The 15768-nt window shown below is 39.2% G+C and overlaps 2 protein-coding genes across 2 annotated transcripts; both read right to left on the minus strand.

The window, feature by feature from the left end:
- Positions 1-1450: 1450 nt before the first annotated feature.
- e2f2 (E2F transcription factor 2) lies at positions 1451-9966 on the minus strand. The gene is made up of 7 exons (XM_077731256.1): positions 9430-9966; positions 5024-5111; positions 4733-4952; positions 4486-4647; positions 4286-4400; positions 3934-4099; positions 1451-3763 (listed from the first exon to the last, which is right to left on the minus strand). The coding sequence occupies exons 1-7, from the start codon at positions 9676-9678 to the stop codon at positions 3513-3515; spliced, it is 1251 nt and encodes a 416-aa protein (XP_077587382.1). The 5' UTR covers positions 9679-9966; the 3' UTR covers positions 1451-3512.
- A 2189-nt stretch (positions 9967-12155) lies between these two features.
- Positions 12156-14120, minus strand: id3 (inhibitor of DNA binding 3). The gene is made up of 3 exons (XM_077731226.1): positions 13729-14120; positions 13550-13624; positions 12156-12641 (listed from the first exon to the last, which is right to left on the minus strand). Exons 1-2 carry the CDS (start codon positions 14035-14037, stop codon positions 13571-13573), a joined length of 363 nt encoding a protein of 120 aa, XP_077587352.1. The 5' UTR covers positions 14038-14120; the 3' UTR covers positions 12156-12641; positions 13550-13570.
- Between the last annotated feature and the right edge of the window lie 1648 nt (positions 14121-15768).

The raw sequence follows: 15768 nt of genomic DNA on the forward strand, positions 1-15768 counted from the left end.
GAAGCCATTTAAAATGGAATTGTGTCCTTTAACACAATGCTTTGCTATTTAGATTTCCATTTAATTGACTACCACTGCAATAGAATTCACATTCAGCCACATTGGTTATTCTTTGTTAATAATGGTTAAGTTTCAAGGTCACTGATTCAAAAGTGCTTGAAAAGGGTCATGGTCTCTTCCAAGATACTTCATGCATCTCGCAGCGTTAAATCGTTCCCAGAATCAGCAACATTTTTTTGTCCAAAAAGCCTCGGTAAGATTAAAAATTCCGATTGGCTTCAGCTCAGTGGATGACGGTTGTCAGCATACTTTTGGTCTGTATAATTTAGGTGTATTATGCGGACTGCATACATCACGCCTATCCAGGGCTGATGTCATGCAGTCTTGCAATTTCCCGACAATGCCGTCCTTTAGTTTCTTTGCGGCCCCTTGTAAAGAGGCCCTGCTTTTGTGCACCCTTCCAGCCTTCACAAGCCTTCCAGCTTTTGTCAAACCCAACAAACCGGTCTGCTCTGGCCAAGCACTAGAATACAAATCCCAAGTGTGAAAATGGACCGGATTCAAGAGAATCAGAACCAACAAACTGAGGGATTGCAATGAAAGTATATTAGCAATTATGCATTCTAATCGATTAGATATTGTGCTTTTGCATATTATAAATGTCGAATTAAAGATCACTCTTGTTTTATCAGGAAAAAAGCTTTTCTATATCATTGCAAAAGTAAATTAGAGAACTACTGCTCCAGAACAGCAGAAATCAAGATTAGTGGATTTCCCATCAGACCCCAGGGCGACCGTGACCCCCCCTCCCCTCTTCATTCCCTCCTGTTGACTCAGCCTAGCCAGGTCCTGCTATCAATTTACAAGTGCCGTTGCAGAAAGAGGAGACCCGGCCTTACGGTAACAAGGCCTCTCTTCTGATCCACATGGACGCCTGAGAATGGGAGGAAATGAGAGCAGCTTTGAATCATTGTTATTTGGCACTTCCACAACCAGAACATGAGCCATGTGGAAAACAGTATGTCTAAAATCGTCTTTTTCATTTCCCTGACTCAGCTGACATTTGAGCTAGGTGCTGCAAGGGGACAAAAAGCCAACCCAACAAACTGTCTCGGGTTGTCCAACAAGTTTGGGAATCACAAATGCATTGTGATGTGTTCACTGACAACATGTATAGTGTTAAATAGTCAGCCATGTTATCATTATGTTTACAAGGGAGGATGACCTTTGACCCTTGCGTTTACCACTTTCCATTACACTCTCGGATTCCATGACATGGTAGTCACTATACTTTTAGGGGAAACTATACTTAGATGTGCAGCTCCAGATTGAGAAATTTAAAATAAAGATACACGGGTATTCATCGTTTTAGTTTGTCAGGCTATCTTTTTTTTATGATGTCACTTCTTAGTAGTCTTCACTGTTTATTAAATATAGAAAATCATCCCACTTTAACGAGAAGGCATAGTAAATTCATTTATTTATTTCCACCTTTTTTTTCCTTCAAACAAACACAATATTATAAAAATATTAAGTGCTGCATGTCATACAAAAATGCCTGTATGAAAATAAATCAGCAAAAGTGTAGGTATAAATACAAAATCAACTATGTACAAATACCAAGATGAAAATAATAACGCTGATTGAAATTACTAAAAAAAATTCTCAGAATCTACATGGTAAAATAGAAGTAATCACTCATACACACTGTATAAGACCTATGTCCACGGCAAATTAAAAACAATATCACACCCAAACACACATTTTCAAGTTTTTTTTTAGGACAGGACAGTTAGCTTATTTCTAAAAGCCCAACAATAATCATATTAAACATCACATTTACAAATGGTTGAGGGGATAAAAAACACGAGTCCAAAGGAGCACAATATAATAATAAAAATTGGAATTAAACATTCCAAATAAACCAGAGTGGCCTGCCTTAGCTTTTATTGGCATGAATTAGCACCATCCAAATTGAAAATTCTTCAAAATTCCTAAAAAAAAAACGATTGGCAAATTACCTTCTAGCTGCTATTGTTCAGTGCTGTATTTTGGCTGAAATTTGCTTCCTTTCCAGTGATTGAAAACTGCAAAGCTTTGCAATTGAAATTAAAGCTAACATAAAACAATGCTGCCCCCCCTGGGCCAAAGACTACCAAGACTTCTGATGCAAACCAGAAGAAAGACAAAATTCCTGAGTTAAAAGAAAGAAAAAAAAACTTCCAACATGAGCATGCTCTACTTTTCAGTTTGGTAGAAGTGTAGTGGTTGATTGGAATTCCTAAAGAAAATGATTTTGATAATATCATGGATAAATTAAATGCCTTTACATTCTGCAACATTTTCTGAAGTAGTGGCTCGTAACTTTCAATCAAATTTTTGGCACCATCTGATTCAATTAATACATTTTCAACTACAATCATATTTAACTATATTTACTTTACATGTAGTTATATAGTTATAATGAACAACATATTCTATAAGTTATTTGATCCGATTACTATCTTATGTGAAATTATTTAAAGGTTCCTTTACTACTATTGCCATATTTTCTGCTCTAAGGGGCAACTAAAAGACTTCAATTTTCTCAAAATCCAGCAGTGCACCTTATAATCCACCTAATATAAGGATCAATATTGTTTAATAATTGTATGAAATCCGCTTTACACACACAATCCCCTATTACTACAAGAACTACCACCACTACTACTACTACGACTGTGTAGTACAATCCGGTCCACTTTATATGTGAAACAAATTTTAAAATAGACCATTCATTGAAGGTGCACTTTCTAATACGGTACTGTATTTATATATGAGGAGGTAACCTATATTTTACTATTTTATTGTACCATTCAATCTAAATATGTTTAAAAACATTTAACTGATTCAATGATTTCACATATTACTTGATTCAGTTGCCTTTTCTAAAAGATTAAAATAATTGATCTAAATATTTTCATGAATCAATTTCATCATTTTAGCATATCCCTTTCTAGAAAAATAACTATATATTTAAGCTTCTAAACCATCAAACCTTGGGCCATAAGTTCCTACACAATTCTTGAAACCACTGCAAGTATTTTTTCTTACATATAGGTTTGAACACACTTCATTCAATGACCTCAAACCGCTTAAAAACGGTGGTCCTTATCCCATTGATAAAGCAATAAATTCCACTTTGTTTAAATTGTCCCCAGGTATAATTTGGAGCATGATTGATTTTCTATCTCCCTGAGCCCTGCGATTGGCTGGCAACAAATTCAAGGTCTCCCCTGCCTTCTGCCCGTGGTTGGCTTGGATAGGCTTCAGAAGCCATCGCGACCCTTGTGAAGATAATCGCTATGGATGATGAATGAATTAATATTTATATACTAAATAGTAGTATAATAATGTAATCTCATCCTATTTCGAAGGGGCGGGCGGCTCAGTGGAAAAGAGACAATTAATTGAGTTAGTTCAAGATCCATCATGGCTTCTTAGCATAATCCTTTCCAAACGTTCAGTCATCTCTACAAGAGATCATTAAGGTCATACGTGTCAAAGAAGTCGGATACACCCTCGCCGTCCTCCAGGCTCCACAGGTAATCGGTGTGGTCTAGAGGTGGGGAGAAGCTGACAAAGGGGGTGCCACTAGGGTCAGCGGGGAAGGAAGCACCGGGTAGCTGGTCCTCGGTCATCTGCAGCAAGCTGGGCGGCAAACCAAGAAGACGCTCCACGTCCAGGAGAGACGAGGTAGAAGTGGGCACGGTTGACACGTCCTCTGTGTTTGATTTTGGGGAGAAATGAAAGTTTAATATTATCTAATACTACCAAAATTTGACCAAATGGAAGAATTCACTACCTTCTTTCAATTGAGAAACATTTTCTTCTACTTTTTTCCTACTCATTCTAAACACTCAATTGAAAGCCAAAGAAAGACCTCAAACATACCTTCAATGGGCTCTTCTTTGACATTGATTGGGCTTGGTGGTGTTGTAGTGGGCTTTTCTGGGGTGATTGAACTTTTAACCGGACTTTGGTCTTCGAGACCCTCCTCGGGACAAAGATACACTTCAATGGGACCATTCTTACTCTTCAGATAGATCTGTAACGAGCCCTGTCAACATGAAAAGAATTCTAAATGAGTGTTTTGACATTTTATTGTCTGCTTAGGGTGCCCCATTATGGGGAGGACCAAAGCACTAGCTCATAGGAAAGTACTGTGATTTTCAGACTATCAAACACATCTGATTATAAACTGCACAGCCCAAATTTCACACAAAAAATAAATCTCTCTACTCACCGCTGCTGTATCTGGCACTTCCAACTTGGTTTCGGATGGGGCCTTTACGGCGATAACTGTCTCCTCTCGGAGGGTACTGATGGAGCGGATGTCTTGGTACGTCACGTAGCCAAACGTAAACACGTGAAGTTAAGGCCAATTGGCAGCCAAAGACAAAGCAGAAGTGCATTCACAAATTTAGCACGATATATGAAGGATATGTTTCACTTTCTTTGTTCTCGGTGAGCTGTTTCAGTTGAATGCTGCTGGAGTGGATAAGTTCATCTAAAGATCGCTCGGCTCGCTCTAGGTCTCCGAGCTCTTTCCGTAATCCCCGGGCCTTCTCTCCTCCGCTGGCACCGCCTTCAAACACATCTCCAACCCTGACAAATCAACAAAAAATAAAAGGTCATCAAGTAGCATGAATTAAAATATAATTGGAACAGGGATTTCCTTTCTTTTACTTACAGCCACTGAATGTTGTTCTTTGACTTTTTCCTGATGAGCTGGACACCCTCTAGGACATTAGTTATGTCATATATCCTCCTCTTTTGGACCTCCAGCACTTCTGTAGCCCAGTTCAGGTCCAGGACGCCATCAGGGGACTCGGCAATGAGGCCCACAAATTTCTTGGTCAGCAGGCCCAGCGAAGTGTCGTATCTTGTTCGCTCCCCCGGCGACTTGGGTGCTAAAATGCAAAGAATCTCTAAGTACCCTCACATAAAAAAGTACCTTTTCTTCATCAATTTGTATTCTTACTTCTTGGACTCGCTAAACCACCTTTCCCTTTTGGGGTGCGGAATTCGTTGAGGAACACAGGGTCTTCTAGATCCAATTTCCTTTTAGCCTAAAAAAAAAAGAAAAAGAAAATACAATGCATGTTAAGTTACTCAGATATGACAAAGGTTGGCTTATTCCCTTTAAATATATACAGTGCTGTGTAGTAACAATCTTCTTGAATATTAAACCCTGTGTAGTGTGCATGACTTCAGAGTTAAAATCATATACTACTAAATACCAAGTGTGCCACAATGTGGGTAATAGTGCCCCGTCATAAAGTTGCCAACTCCCCTCAAATGCAGGAACAAAGCATACCCTCACACGTTTCTCAACCAATTCAAGAGTGGCTGTGAGGACTGGGGGTTGGAAAGGGAGAGTGGGGGTTTAATCATCTCTCAAACCATTGCCTGCAGAATGCCTGAAATCCTCAGAAGAATTAACCACCCCCCTAAAAGCCTTCTTAAATCTCCATTGGTGTATTTCTGTCCATCTGTCCAGTGTAACAACCTTTTGCAATGCAGTAGAATAAAGCTGATCAAAACTTTCATATGAATTAACAATAGTTTGCTTTTCTCAATCACTAAAGGGATGAAGCCTTTAAAAAAATGAAAAATTGGGGTGAGAAAAGTGCAAAATTATCAAATGTGTGTTGAGAATAATGGTTCAGTGTCAAAATGAAAAGAATACGCTCTGCACAAATTAAATGAAAGATTTTTTCTTACCTAAGGAAAAAATAATAATTGTAGTCTTCAGGTTCAAAACATTTCAAAATGTGACAAGTGTCATAATTCAATCAAGCATTCAATTTCCAATGAATGGATTGCCTATAAAGAGCTTGGGAAAACACTACCTCAGTTAACAAACCTGCATGACAGGTACAACATTGGCATTAAACATTGCAAGTTGATGCAAGTCTGTAGGGTTAGTTGGAAAAACCACTAAGCCAAAATTACACTCCGGGGCAACAAACAATTCCACCCAACTGTCAAGTTAGGCTTTTCAACACCTCTACCAAACCATCTCACCTTGTTTTCAACCTTCCTTCTTTACAAAAACCTGGCCACTCAACAGTTCTCTGCTTCGGGTGAGAAGCTACTTGTTGCTAACAGCTGGCAATCTTCGTGAGGCGAAACACTCGAGGCTGTGTTGGTTTTTGAAAGCCACCATTGTGCAGGCGTGCCAATGTGTGCCATTTCCACCTGTTAGCCGACGACATCTGGAGCTATCCGGGAAATGTATAGTCAGCACGTGGGCTCATGTAGTAGTAACAAATGACACGTAAAAGACAAAATGAACATCCAATCCATTTTGAGCTGGGATGGCTTGCAGTGGATGTTCAATTTGTTGAATGTTTTGGTGTCATTAACCCTGACAGATGTGCGATTCATTGAAACTGATTTAGCTGAAACAATCCTTGATGATTCCCTGATGGGATTCAAAATAACGTTCTTGCAGCATTTGGGGGTTATCGTACAGATGGAGAATTGTCGTTTTAGCCAGCAACTGGGTGGGGACAACCGTGTGTGTGTATAAGGAATTTTTTCTGGTGAGTCAACTGTTTTGTGCAAACAGCATTCCAGCACATGGATTCCTTACAGTCCATAGAAGGGGATCCTCTGTAAGGACCTGTGCTGATTTCACAATCACATTATATTAATGTTGAAGAAGCAATAATTAGTTAGCAGCATCATAGTCAAGGAACACCACTACAAATGCATCCTCAACCCATGAACACTGAAAAAGTTGGCCCACAAACCAGAACTGTGCTTTAAATTAAAGCCCACAGCATCAATAAGTCTAGGATCATTCATTGCTAGCCTTCCCAGGTCAGATAAATTGGACAATGACCACTATTAATGGCAGCCATTGGTATCAATGTGACCAATGTGTCATTTCCAGTGAGGAAGAGAGCAAACTCCCTGGCCTTTATCTGCAAGTGCCGCCCGCAGTATCATGACGCGCTCACGCTTTGCGGCGACCTCACCCCGTCTACGCTCGCTGTTACACCCAAGCGCCGTCACGTCAAAAGTCATTTGTCCGCCTGATTGAGGTGCCAGTTGGGGAATCTCTGGTTTTCATGGCCAGCACCTGAAGCAAACCTTTCCTGTTAGGCTTGAAAAGTAAATGACTGCAGATTTCATAAAAAGCCATGGGCAAGTTAGAAAATGCTAAGAGGCAGTTATTAGTACACTAATTTCCACCTAACAAACACACCTTTGTAGTCACAGTGTACGGATTTGAGATTGAAACCATGAAATGTAAAATATGAAATTGTAAAAGTTGGCATCATTATCGAAAGGAAAACTGATTGTTTTTATCTTTTACAACAGGGAGTGACAAAATTTAGTCACATATTACCTTTCATTTACAAACTTGTTGACACTCTAGACTAATTCTAGTAAATCCAATTACTTTCCATTTTTTGACTGAAATTAATTGTTCCTCCTGCATTATTTAAGAACCTGCTATAAAGCTAGTGTGTTGTGAGAACTTCAAGCCAAAGAGGAATTAAACAACAGACGACTCTATGTTGCAACAATCATACAACAGCAAGAAGTCTTTCATTTTACACATGTTGTAACTTCAAAACCATGGATGACTGTGCCGTTCCAAAGTAAAGACTTGATCATTTTGTCTGAAAACCAACAAAATAGGACTTTTTTTCAGATTATTCCTATTGTAATTCACACATAAAAACAGTGCAAATGAGCCCAATGATTCACTGATCTTATTTCAAAACACTTGTGGAAATGCATACATCCGCTTCCTTTTTAACAACTTTAACTGATGACACAACCAAAAAAAAAAAGTGAAATAACAGTTAACTAAAGCCAAACTCAAATAATGCACAATAAACATGCTCACATTTTAAACGGATTCATATTTTTTCCAAACACTATGTACTATACACATAATGTGTGTGTGGGAGGGAGGTGAAGACCACTATCACTCCAAAAACACTCCACTCCAAGTCTATTGCGTCCTTATCAACAAGTCGCCCACTTCTGATGACGATGCAACACTATAAATACTGTTAGCTGCTAATAGAAGTATGGATAAATTGCAGTCCCTGGATCACAAAAACTGAACTAAATATCATATATGGAACACCTAGGCGGGTGGTCTCTGAGGGGCAGGTGACCCCCTCGCTCTACTTGGGCCACACTACATAATCCTCTTGCGTTAGCTAATAGGGACTACAAGGAGTGGGTCAGCATGAGATTTGGATGTAACAACGTTGTCACCCCCTTAACCTTTTTAGCTTTGGCCAAATATGACAAACAACAGCTGCTCGGTCAGATTGGGGCAGGGTCATGAAGCTCACTGTATTTGCGGCAAGAGTTGCATTGGATGAGCATGGCAGTTGTCCATTATGACCTTGTAACCTGGTGCTTCTTTGCTGACGTGATGAAGTTACACGAGTAGACAGGTGGAGAAGCTTCTGCGGGTGTCATCATTAAAATGGCAAAAAAACTGAAGCACATGAGCAACAAAAATCATACAAATAGTCTGGTTTTGCATTACATAAACTGGAATGCAGTCATCTTCCATTGGTTTTTCTTCACAGGGTCAACAGCCAACAAGGTAAATTTAAAGTATTTTTATTTCTACTTTGTTTGTTGAATAGTGTAGTCTAAATATAATCAATTTGAGGAAATGACCAACTCTGGTGCTAATGACGTCATCCATTTTACAGTGCATAATTTAAAGTTACATGTATTTCAATCTTTTGCAGATTGACTGGAGTGAATGCTCATCCACAGTCCTAGCAATCTAAATGGATTTGACATCTGGAGTGAAGTGTGTACCATGTCAGACATTTTTTGGGGGGAGTATCCAGGCATACAGGGCTACAGAATGATCATGAATACATGATATAGGTATTAAATGCATATTATACTAGTATGTTGATATTTTGTCATGTAGAGGGTTGCTGTCATTGTATATATAAATATATCAATCGACAAAGTCCCCACAACAATTATTTCTCCAATGTATATCAGTTGCATCGAACTAACACAATGCAATAATAATAACTATGAAGGGTGTAATAAATTATACGACTAAGGTATATCATCCTATATCTGTTGATCTGGTTTTGTGGAGTACATAGTTCAACTTAAATCCCCCAACACCTACAATCTCAATGCAATGTGGATCTTTTTGGCCTGTAAAGCCAGTATAGTATACAGACATGCATATATTTATCAATAAAGATATATTGTCATACAGCAGTACTTTTTGGCGAGCAACCCCTTTCAAATACGATTGAATCTATTGTGTCCCCAGTTCCCACGTCATCACCAACTATAAAAATGCATACCAGTGCAACATTATTCCACCCACAGACCCTCACACATAAGATTCGTTGTTCGATTCCTTACCGGCAGCCGTCCGGTAGTTGATCTGATGGGCTTCTGGTCGGGTCCGTGGGGGGTCGAGTAGAGGCTGTGGGCTCTTTGTTCCACGCCGGCGGTGTTGGGGCAGATCTGGCTGAAGTAGCCCGCCGGTACCGTGCTAAGCGGTGGACTGGACAGGCCAGTACTGAAGAACTCACCGGCCAGAAGCTTAATCTTGTGCTGGTTGCACGGAAGTCCCGATGCTGGAGAGACGCCTTTTGGCAGGCGCATCATGATAAAGAAAAGAGGATTTGGTCCAAATACAATAATAATAATAATAAATTAAAAACGATGGATGCGTCTTCCGAACAACAGCGCCTGGTTCCGATTGATGACGTTGGTAAAACACGAAGGAAGACTTAAAAGTGCATACAAATTCGATTTACTAGCCACAAAACATGGCTTAAAATGTGCAAACAAGTTCAACAAAGTATGTTTAAAAGCCCACCGGCTGGCACAAAAGACCACGGAAGGTTCGCGGAGTTGTGCTTCCGGTTTTTTTTCCTCCCCCCTTGTGTATGAATGCGTGAGCCAGTCCGCCCCGGAGCGCCAAAGTTCGTCGCGCGAAATTTAGATCTCCCGCGGTTGGAACTGGTCGCTGATTGGTCAGCGGCACGCTCGGTTTGCCCTCATTTGCATAAAGCGGTTAGGTAGACATAGAGGACGGGACGGGGGTCTGGCTCTTCTTAAAGAGATACTGCACTCTTTTTGTTTCCGATAAGGACACGTTGTTCTTGTGGTGCTGAAAAGGAACAAAAGTGATATTTTGACCAGTAGGTCACTGCAGAATGAAAAGACATTTTACGTTCTACCAATCGAATTTAAAAGGATTGACATGAAAAAGGAAAACAAGCTGTTTTTGAGAAAATTTACTTATAATAAGATTGAATTAAAGACAAATAAATGAGAGAAAAATGCTCAAATTACTAAACCTCAATTACCAAATCAAATAAAACTGATGAAATGAAATTGAGGTCAACGTGGGGGCCAAGAGGTTAGCATGTCGGCCTTACAGTTCTGGGGTTGCAGGTTTGAAAACATGCAGGGTAGTCTGGTTGAACCCTCAAAATTGCCCCTAGTTATGAGTGTCGATTTAATTGTGTTGAATATACATCGAATGTAAGGAATACTATCATATGACAAATGTTTATCAAGAAAAAAATGAAGAAGCGCACCTATCATAACAAACCAACCATGTAACTTTAAAGTATTCAATGTTGTCCAACTTTATACTTTGTCCTTCTAATATGCAACACAACATTTTATTAAATGTTCTCCCTCAATTTTGTGTGTAACACTATACAAAACCAAAAATAACCCCCAAAAAGACACAAAGATAACCAGATCCAAAATGGGGGAAACACCAATTCATTGTCTCATGGACTATATTCGAGGTAATATGAGAATGTATGGCTTGAGAAAGAGGGTCAACGTGAACACACACAAAGGCTATTGTGACCCACGACAGGAGGATAGTTTGGGTGTGATAATTGGATTCATCTCGTATAGCAGCACTCGTGCTTATTGGCTCAGAGGAGATATTGAAAGAAAACAGCCCCCTTCCCCCAAAACATGCACTTGGCCATATGACATGACCCCCACCGCAATGCATTGGCAACTCCTCTTAAGAATCTGTTGTCATGATAAGAAGTGACATCACTATTTCCCATCAGAATTGCTTTTATCATCATCAACAACAAAAACAACAAACACTTCTAAAACTTGTGGATCATGACATAATACACGAAAATATATCATTTGGTTTAAATTTAGTCAAGTAAGATCCAATCAATCAATAGAGGTTTAATGTTAAGGACATGTCATTATTATTATATACTGTATACTATGTGATAAATAGCACACTGAAAATGTCAAGTGGAGCTAACTACTGTCACCAAGTGGCAGTGTGCTGTAGTATTAAAGAGGGGGAGTGTGTAAATAATTGCACCACCAGAAGGGGCTGTAGGCTCAAATTTGGGGTCATAGGCAAACTCGTCTTTTTAACATTTTAAGTCTACTACAAACCAAATGGCCAGTAATTCAAGTTTATGCCACAAGGTGGAAAAAAAGTACTTTATTGTTGAAAACTACTACAATACTTTATTAAAAAAAAATCAATGACTTTGTTTATCATATATTTTAGGACATTATAATCAGCAGTTGTATTGATTCATGAGACTTAATCACATCTTCAGCTCTATTTTGTTTTTAATGAAAGTGATTCATTGGGATTGCTGCACCAATGTGTTTGATTTAATACAGTAGTGTAATTTTCTAACCCTAACCCTATTATACACACCTGAATATTAGACACCCCCATCAAATTTGGCAAAAATGGATCACTTTAATTTAAAAACATTATGTCAAGTGGAGGGGGAAAAGTAATGACTTTTTCAAAAACAGATAGTGCTTTATAAAGTTAAAAACATTTTGGCCAGTTTTAAACATAACAAATGTGTTCCAATCATTAATTTTCCATTCCACTTACCTTCACAAGGATTGCGGGGGTGCAGGAGCATATTCAAGCCAACTGTGGGCATTAGGCAGAATTGTTTGCCAGCCCATTTAAACATTAAACATCCTCTTTATGCCAATTTCAATGAATTCGGAATATCTTTAACACAGAAAACATACACCTGCACCCCCTCTTTAAAATGATTTTGCACAATTTTCCTGCAGTAGCATTACCACTATACATCACACACAAACACTTTTGTTTTGAATTGTGTTTATTCATGGCATAAAATCACATATTACACTCAATAAACTTTACAATAAGGAGTTTATAAAACTCAGTGGAATATCATCTGTGGAAATAACAACAATCCCCACAGACAGTTTACAAGTAACTCTATTATAGAGTTTCTGGATTGTTATCAGAAAAAATAAAACTCACATACACACCTAATAGATATGTACACGTGTTGTATGGAGGTTAGAAAACAAACATAGGGTGGAGGAGGGGTGTTGCTGGAATGTAAATATATGAAGGTGCAGTGCAGGAACGGGTCCAAAATGGAAGCCTGATGCAGCTTTGGTGTGTTGGTGTGTCCAATCCGGACGGACCGAGCAGAAAAACACTCAGTGCTTTCCATCTCGTCTCTTTCTCTGCATACCTATCCTACCCTCTCATAGCCCCCCTCCCTTCTTGTGCTCTTCTGGCCGGCAGTGAAGTGGAGACATGTGTTTCCCTGCACCTGCATGGAGAGAGGGAAAGAAAAAGTCAAGTCAAGATTCCTCCTCCTCCTCCTCCGCCTCCCTCTCCGCTACAGACAGACTGGCGCCGAGCATGAAGCTTTCATTAACCCCAGGCAGATAGCAATGAATGCGCTTACAAATAAAAACAGGGCCTGGCCTAATTAGTTGCCGCACTGGATTGTCCATGGATATCAATTGGGCTTTTTAAAATGTTCAAGAGATTTAATCTTGAAAAAAAAAGAACAAAAGCTGTGTTATAATGTTAAAATAGCATTTTAAGGAGTAAAAATGTTGCTTTCTTCAAAATGTTTGACACATTTTGATGGCTTTAGGGTTGGAGACATATGGCTTGTGGGCCACAAATGGTGCCCGTCAGAGCATTTTAAGTGGACTAAAAACTAGAATCAGTTAGTTTTAATTGCAATGTGATATGAATTTGAGTTATTTTTTCCAAAATGTATACAGCAAAAGAAAAAAAAACTGCAAAGCACATTTTTTTTAGTATCTTATTCCTGATTTCAATGGTTTATTGCATCATGTCTGAGGGAGAGCCGTACTGATTTCTCCATTTGGATCATGACTCATCAAGAAACTCACTCATGTCAAAGCACCACTTTTGATTTAGTCTATAATATAAAGCAAATTCTACTTCCAATCAAAAAATGGCATCCAAAAACAAAATCACACTAACATGGTTGTTCATTTCAACAAAATAAAAGTTTCAACTCTTTTTCCCCCCCTGCATAGTAGATTATTCTAATTCTTACATTGAAATGTAAGTCATTGAAAAAAAACAATTCCATGTTTTTGCAAAAGAAGAGAGATAATATAAAAGTTACTTAGTACTGTCTGACACATCTGATTACTATCACTATTAACAATGGAAACAAATAGTGGCAGTACCTACCATGATCAAACATGATATATCCTAATGGCACAAACGCCCTTCATCTTTGGAGAAAGTTCTGGTCAGGTCAGAAGCCTAGAAGAAGAATTGAACATTAATCAACATGGTATACTCATAACACCATTACATTTATGACAGAAATGTATCATTGCGGATGGGATATATCCAGATTTGCTCACCTTTATCGACAAAAGCCTGGGGGTCTCCTCGTCCTCAAGGGCGATCTGTAGATCGAAAATGTAGTCGATGACATGCTGAAGGATCTCCACCTGGCTCACCGTCTTGTTGCGGGGGATGCTGGGTACGAGCGCCGCCAAGCGCGAGTAACAGTCGTTCATGTCACCCGCCGGCACCTCCACGCACGCGTGTTGTTGTTGCTGCTGTTGTTGTTGCTTCGTTGTCCGGCCGATAGCCACGCTACGCTCCGAAATGCAACACACGGCTTTGTAGCAGTTCCTTCCTGACCGAACGGGACTAATAGCTTTCATGGCGGAATTTGATAAGTGAGGAAATAAAAGTTACTTGGCTTTATGATTTCCGCCTTCTTGAAAAGTACTCGCCTTGCTGTCAAACTGAGACGCTCACTATATTATATAGAGCACGAGGGGGATACGCCCATTACATACGGACAATTTCTGATTGGTCGAGGCGAAAAGAGACGCATTTTTATTGGTTAATGCTACCTGGCTGCTGAGGTGGGTGGAATGAGGAAATAGGAATTGGGGTTGCCTTCAAGGGATTGTCAGTGTGTTTTTTCCAGGTATCTGAGACCCCCCAAATGCTGGAATATTATGTTTCAATTAGATTTTGCATACCTTTAAGTGTTGTCATGTAGATATTTGTCAAAAAGTGAATGTAGTCTTTCTGAAATGATATTTTCTGGCTTTTTAAATAATCAATCTAACCCCAAGTTACCTTTTTTCAACTATATTGTATAGTATAGGATATAATATTTCAAGTAATAATATTGAATCACAATTCAAATGAGTGTATTGATAGTACAAATGAAAATAAGTATTTACATTCTAATATGTTTAGTATTATACCATTCAAAGCCCCAATTTCAGATATTCACACTTTTATTAAATATTCAATGATTTATTGGCTTTATAATGGTGAAATTATATGAAATAACATACAATAATAGTTGCCATACTTGATTTTCAATCAACTTTGCTTTACGTTTTATGTTAACTTCTGTATGGCCCATGAGAATGGACTTTACGATGAAGGTAAAAGGTCAAGCGGTGTCTCTTATTCTCGTGGGTACTTTTGATGATGACACAGAGAGCAAACGGTGCACATCTGTTTCTCAGTGCAAAAAAAAGACAGGGGGAGGAGAAAAAAAAGGAAAAAGAACCAACAACAACACTGAAACAATTGCAGAGGCACAAGTTGGCTGCCATGGAAGCACGTCCCGTTCTGCTCCTTATATTTATATGCCTTATTTTCCCCTCTCTCTCTCCCTCGCTCACACACACATGCACACACAATCCTGTTTTGTAGAGGAATGCAGCGGCCAGCCAGCTGTGTGTCCTATCCCGGCCCAGCTGTGTTGATCTAACGCGCCAGTCCCAGACATGCTGGCGCCAGCATCCCAACGTCATCCATTCACCCGACGCGTCCTCCCTCCCCTCCCTTGCCTATTCTCCCTCCCCTTTTCCTTCTCTCAGAGACGCTCAAGCCTCTGATTGGCTCGCTTCAACTGTCAATCACCAACACTGCACTTTAAATCCGTGTAGAATAACACTCAGAAAGTAAGAATACCCACAAATTCTAAGTTTAAAACGTGTAAACAAACAAAGTGGAATAATCTGAAGATACCAAATAGTATTTTATATATAAATCACTGGGTTTGACCCCAACGTGGCTTATTAGAGAAAAAGGAAGGAATAAATATTACCCTTTTCGACTTTCCCAAGGAAGGATGGTGGGAAGATGAGAAAACTTCAATACGTTTATTTACTTGACATAGCTCCCTTTAGACCAATGCTATATATTAAGAAGTCATTTTAAGTAACGTGTGTGAACTATGAGTGAACATGTGTGAGTACTATTAACAGTAATAGAGTGATTGACCTTTCCATTTTAACCGGGTGGGGCTGGCAGTGATCAATATCAGGTCTCCCAGTTGAAATGGGGTGTGAATTATTCATGTAGATGTCAGTAAACAGCTACTTTACTTTAATAATATAACTTTAGCTATATTCTACACAGTA

This window comes from Stigmatopora nigra, chromosome 13, assembly GCF_051989575.1.
Source record: "Stigmatopora nigra isolate UIUO_SnigA chromosome 13, RoL_Snig_1.1, whole genome shotgun sequence".
NCBI lineage: Eukaryota > Metazoa > Chordata > Actinopteri > Syngnathiformes > Syngnathidae > Stigmatopora > Stigmatopora nigra.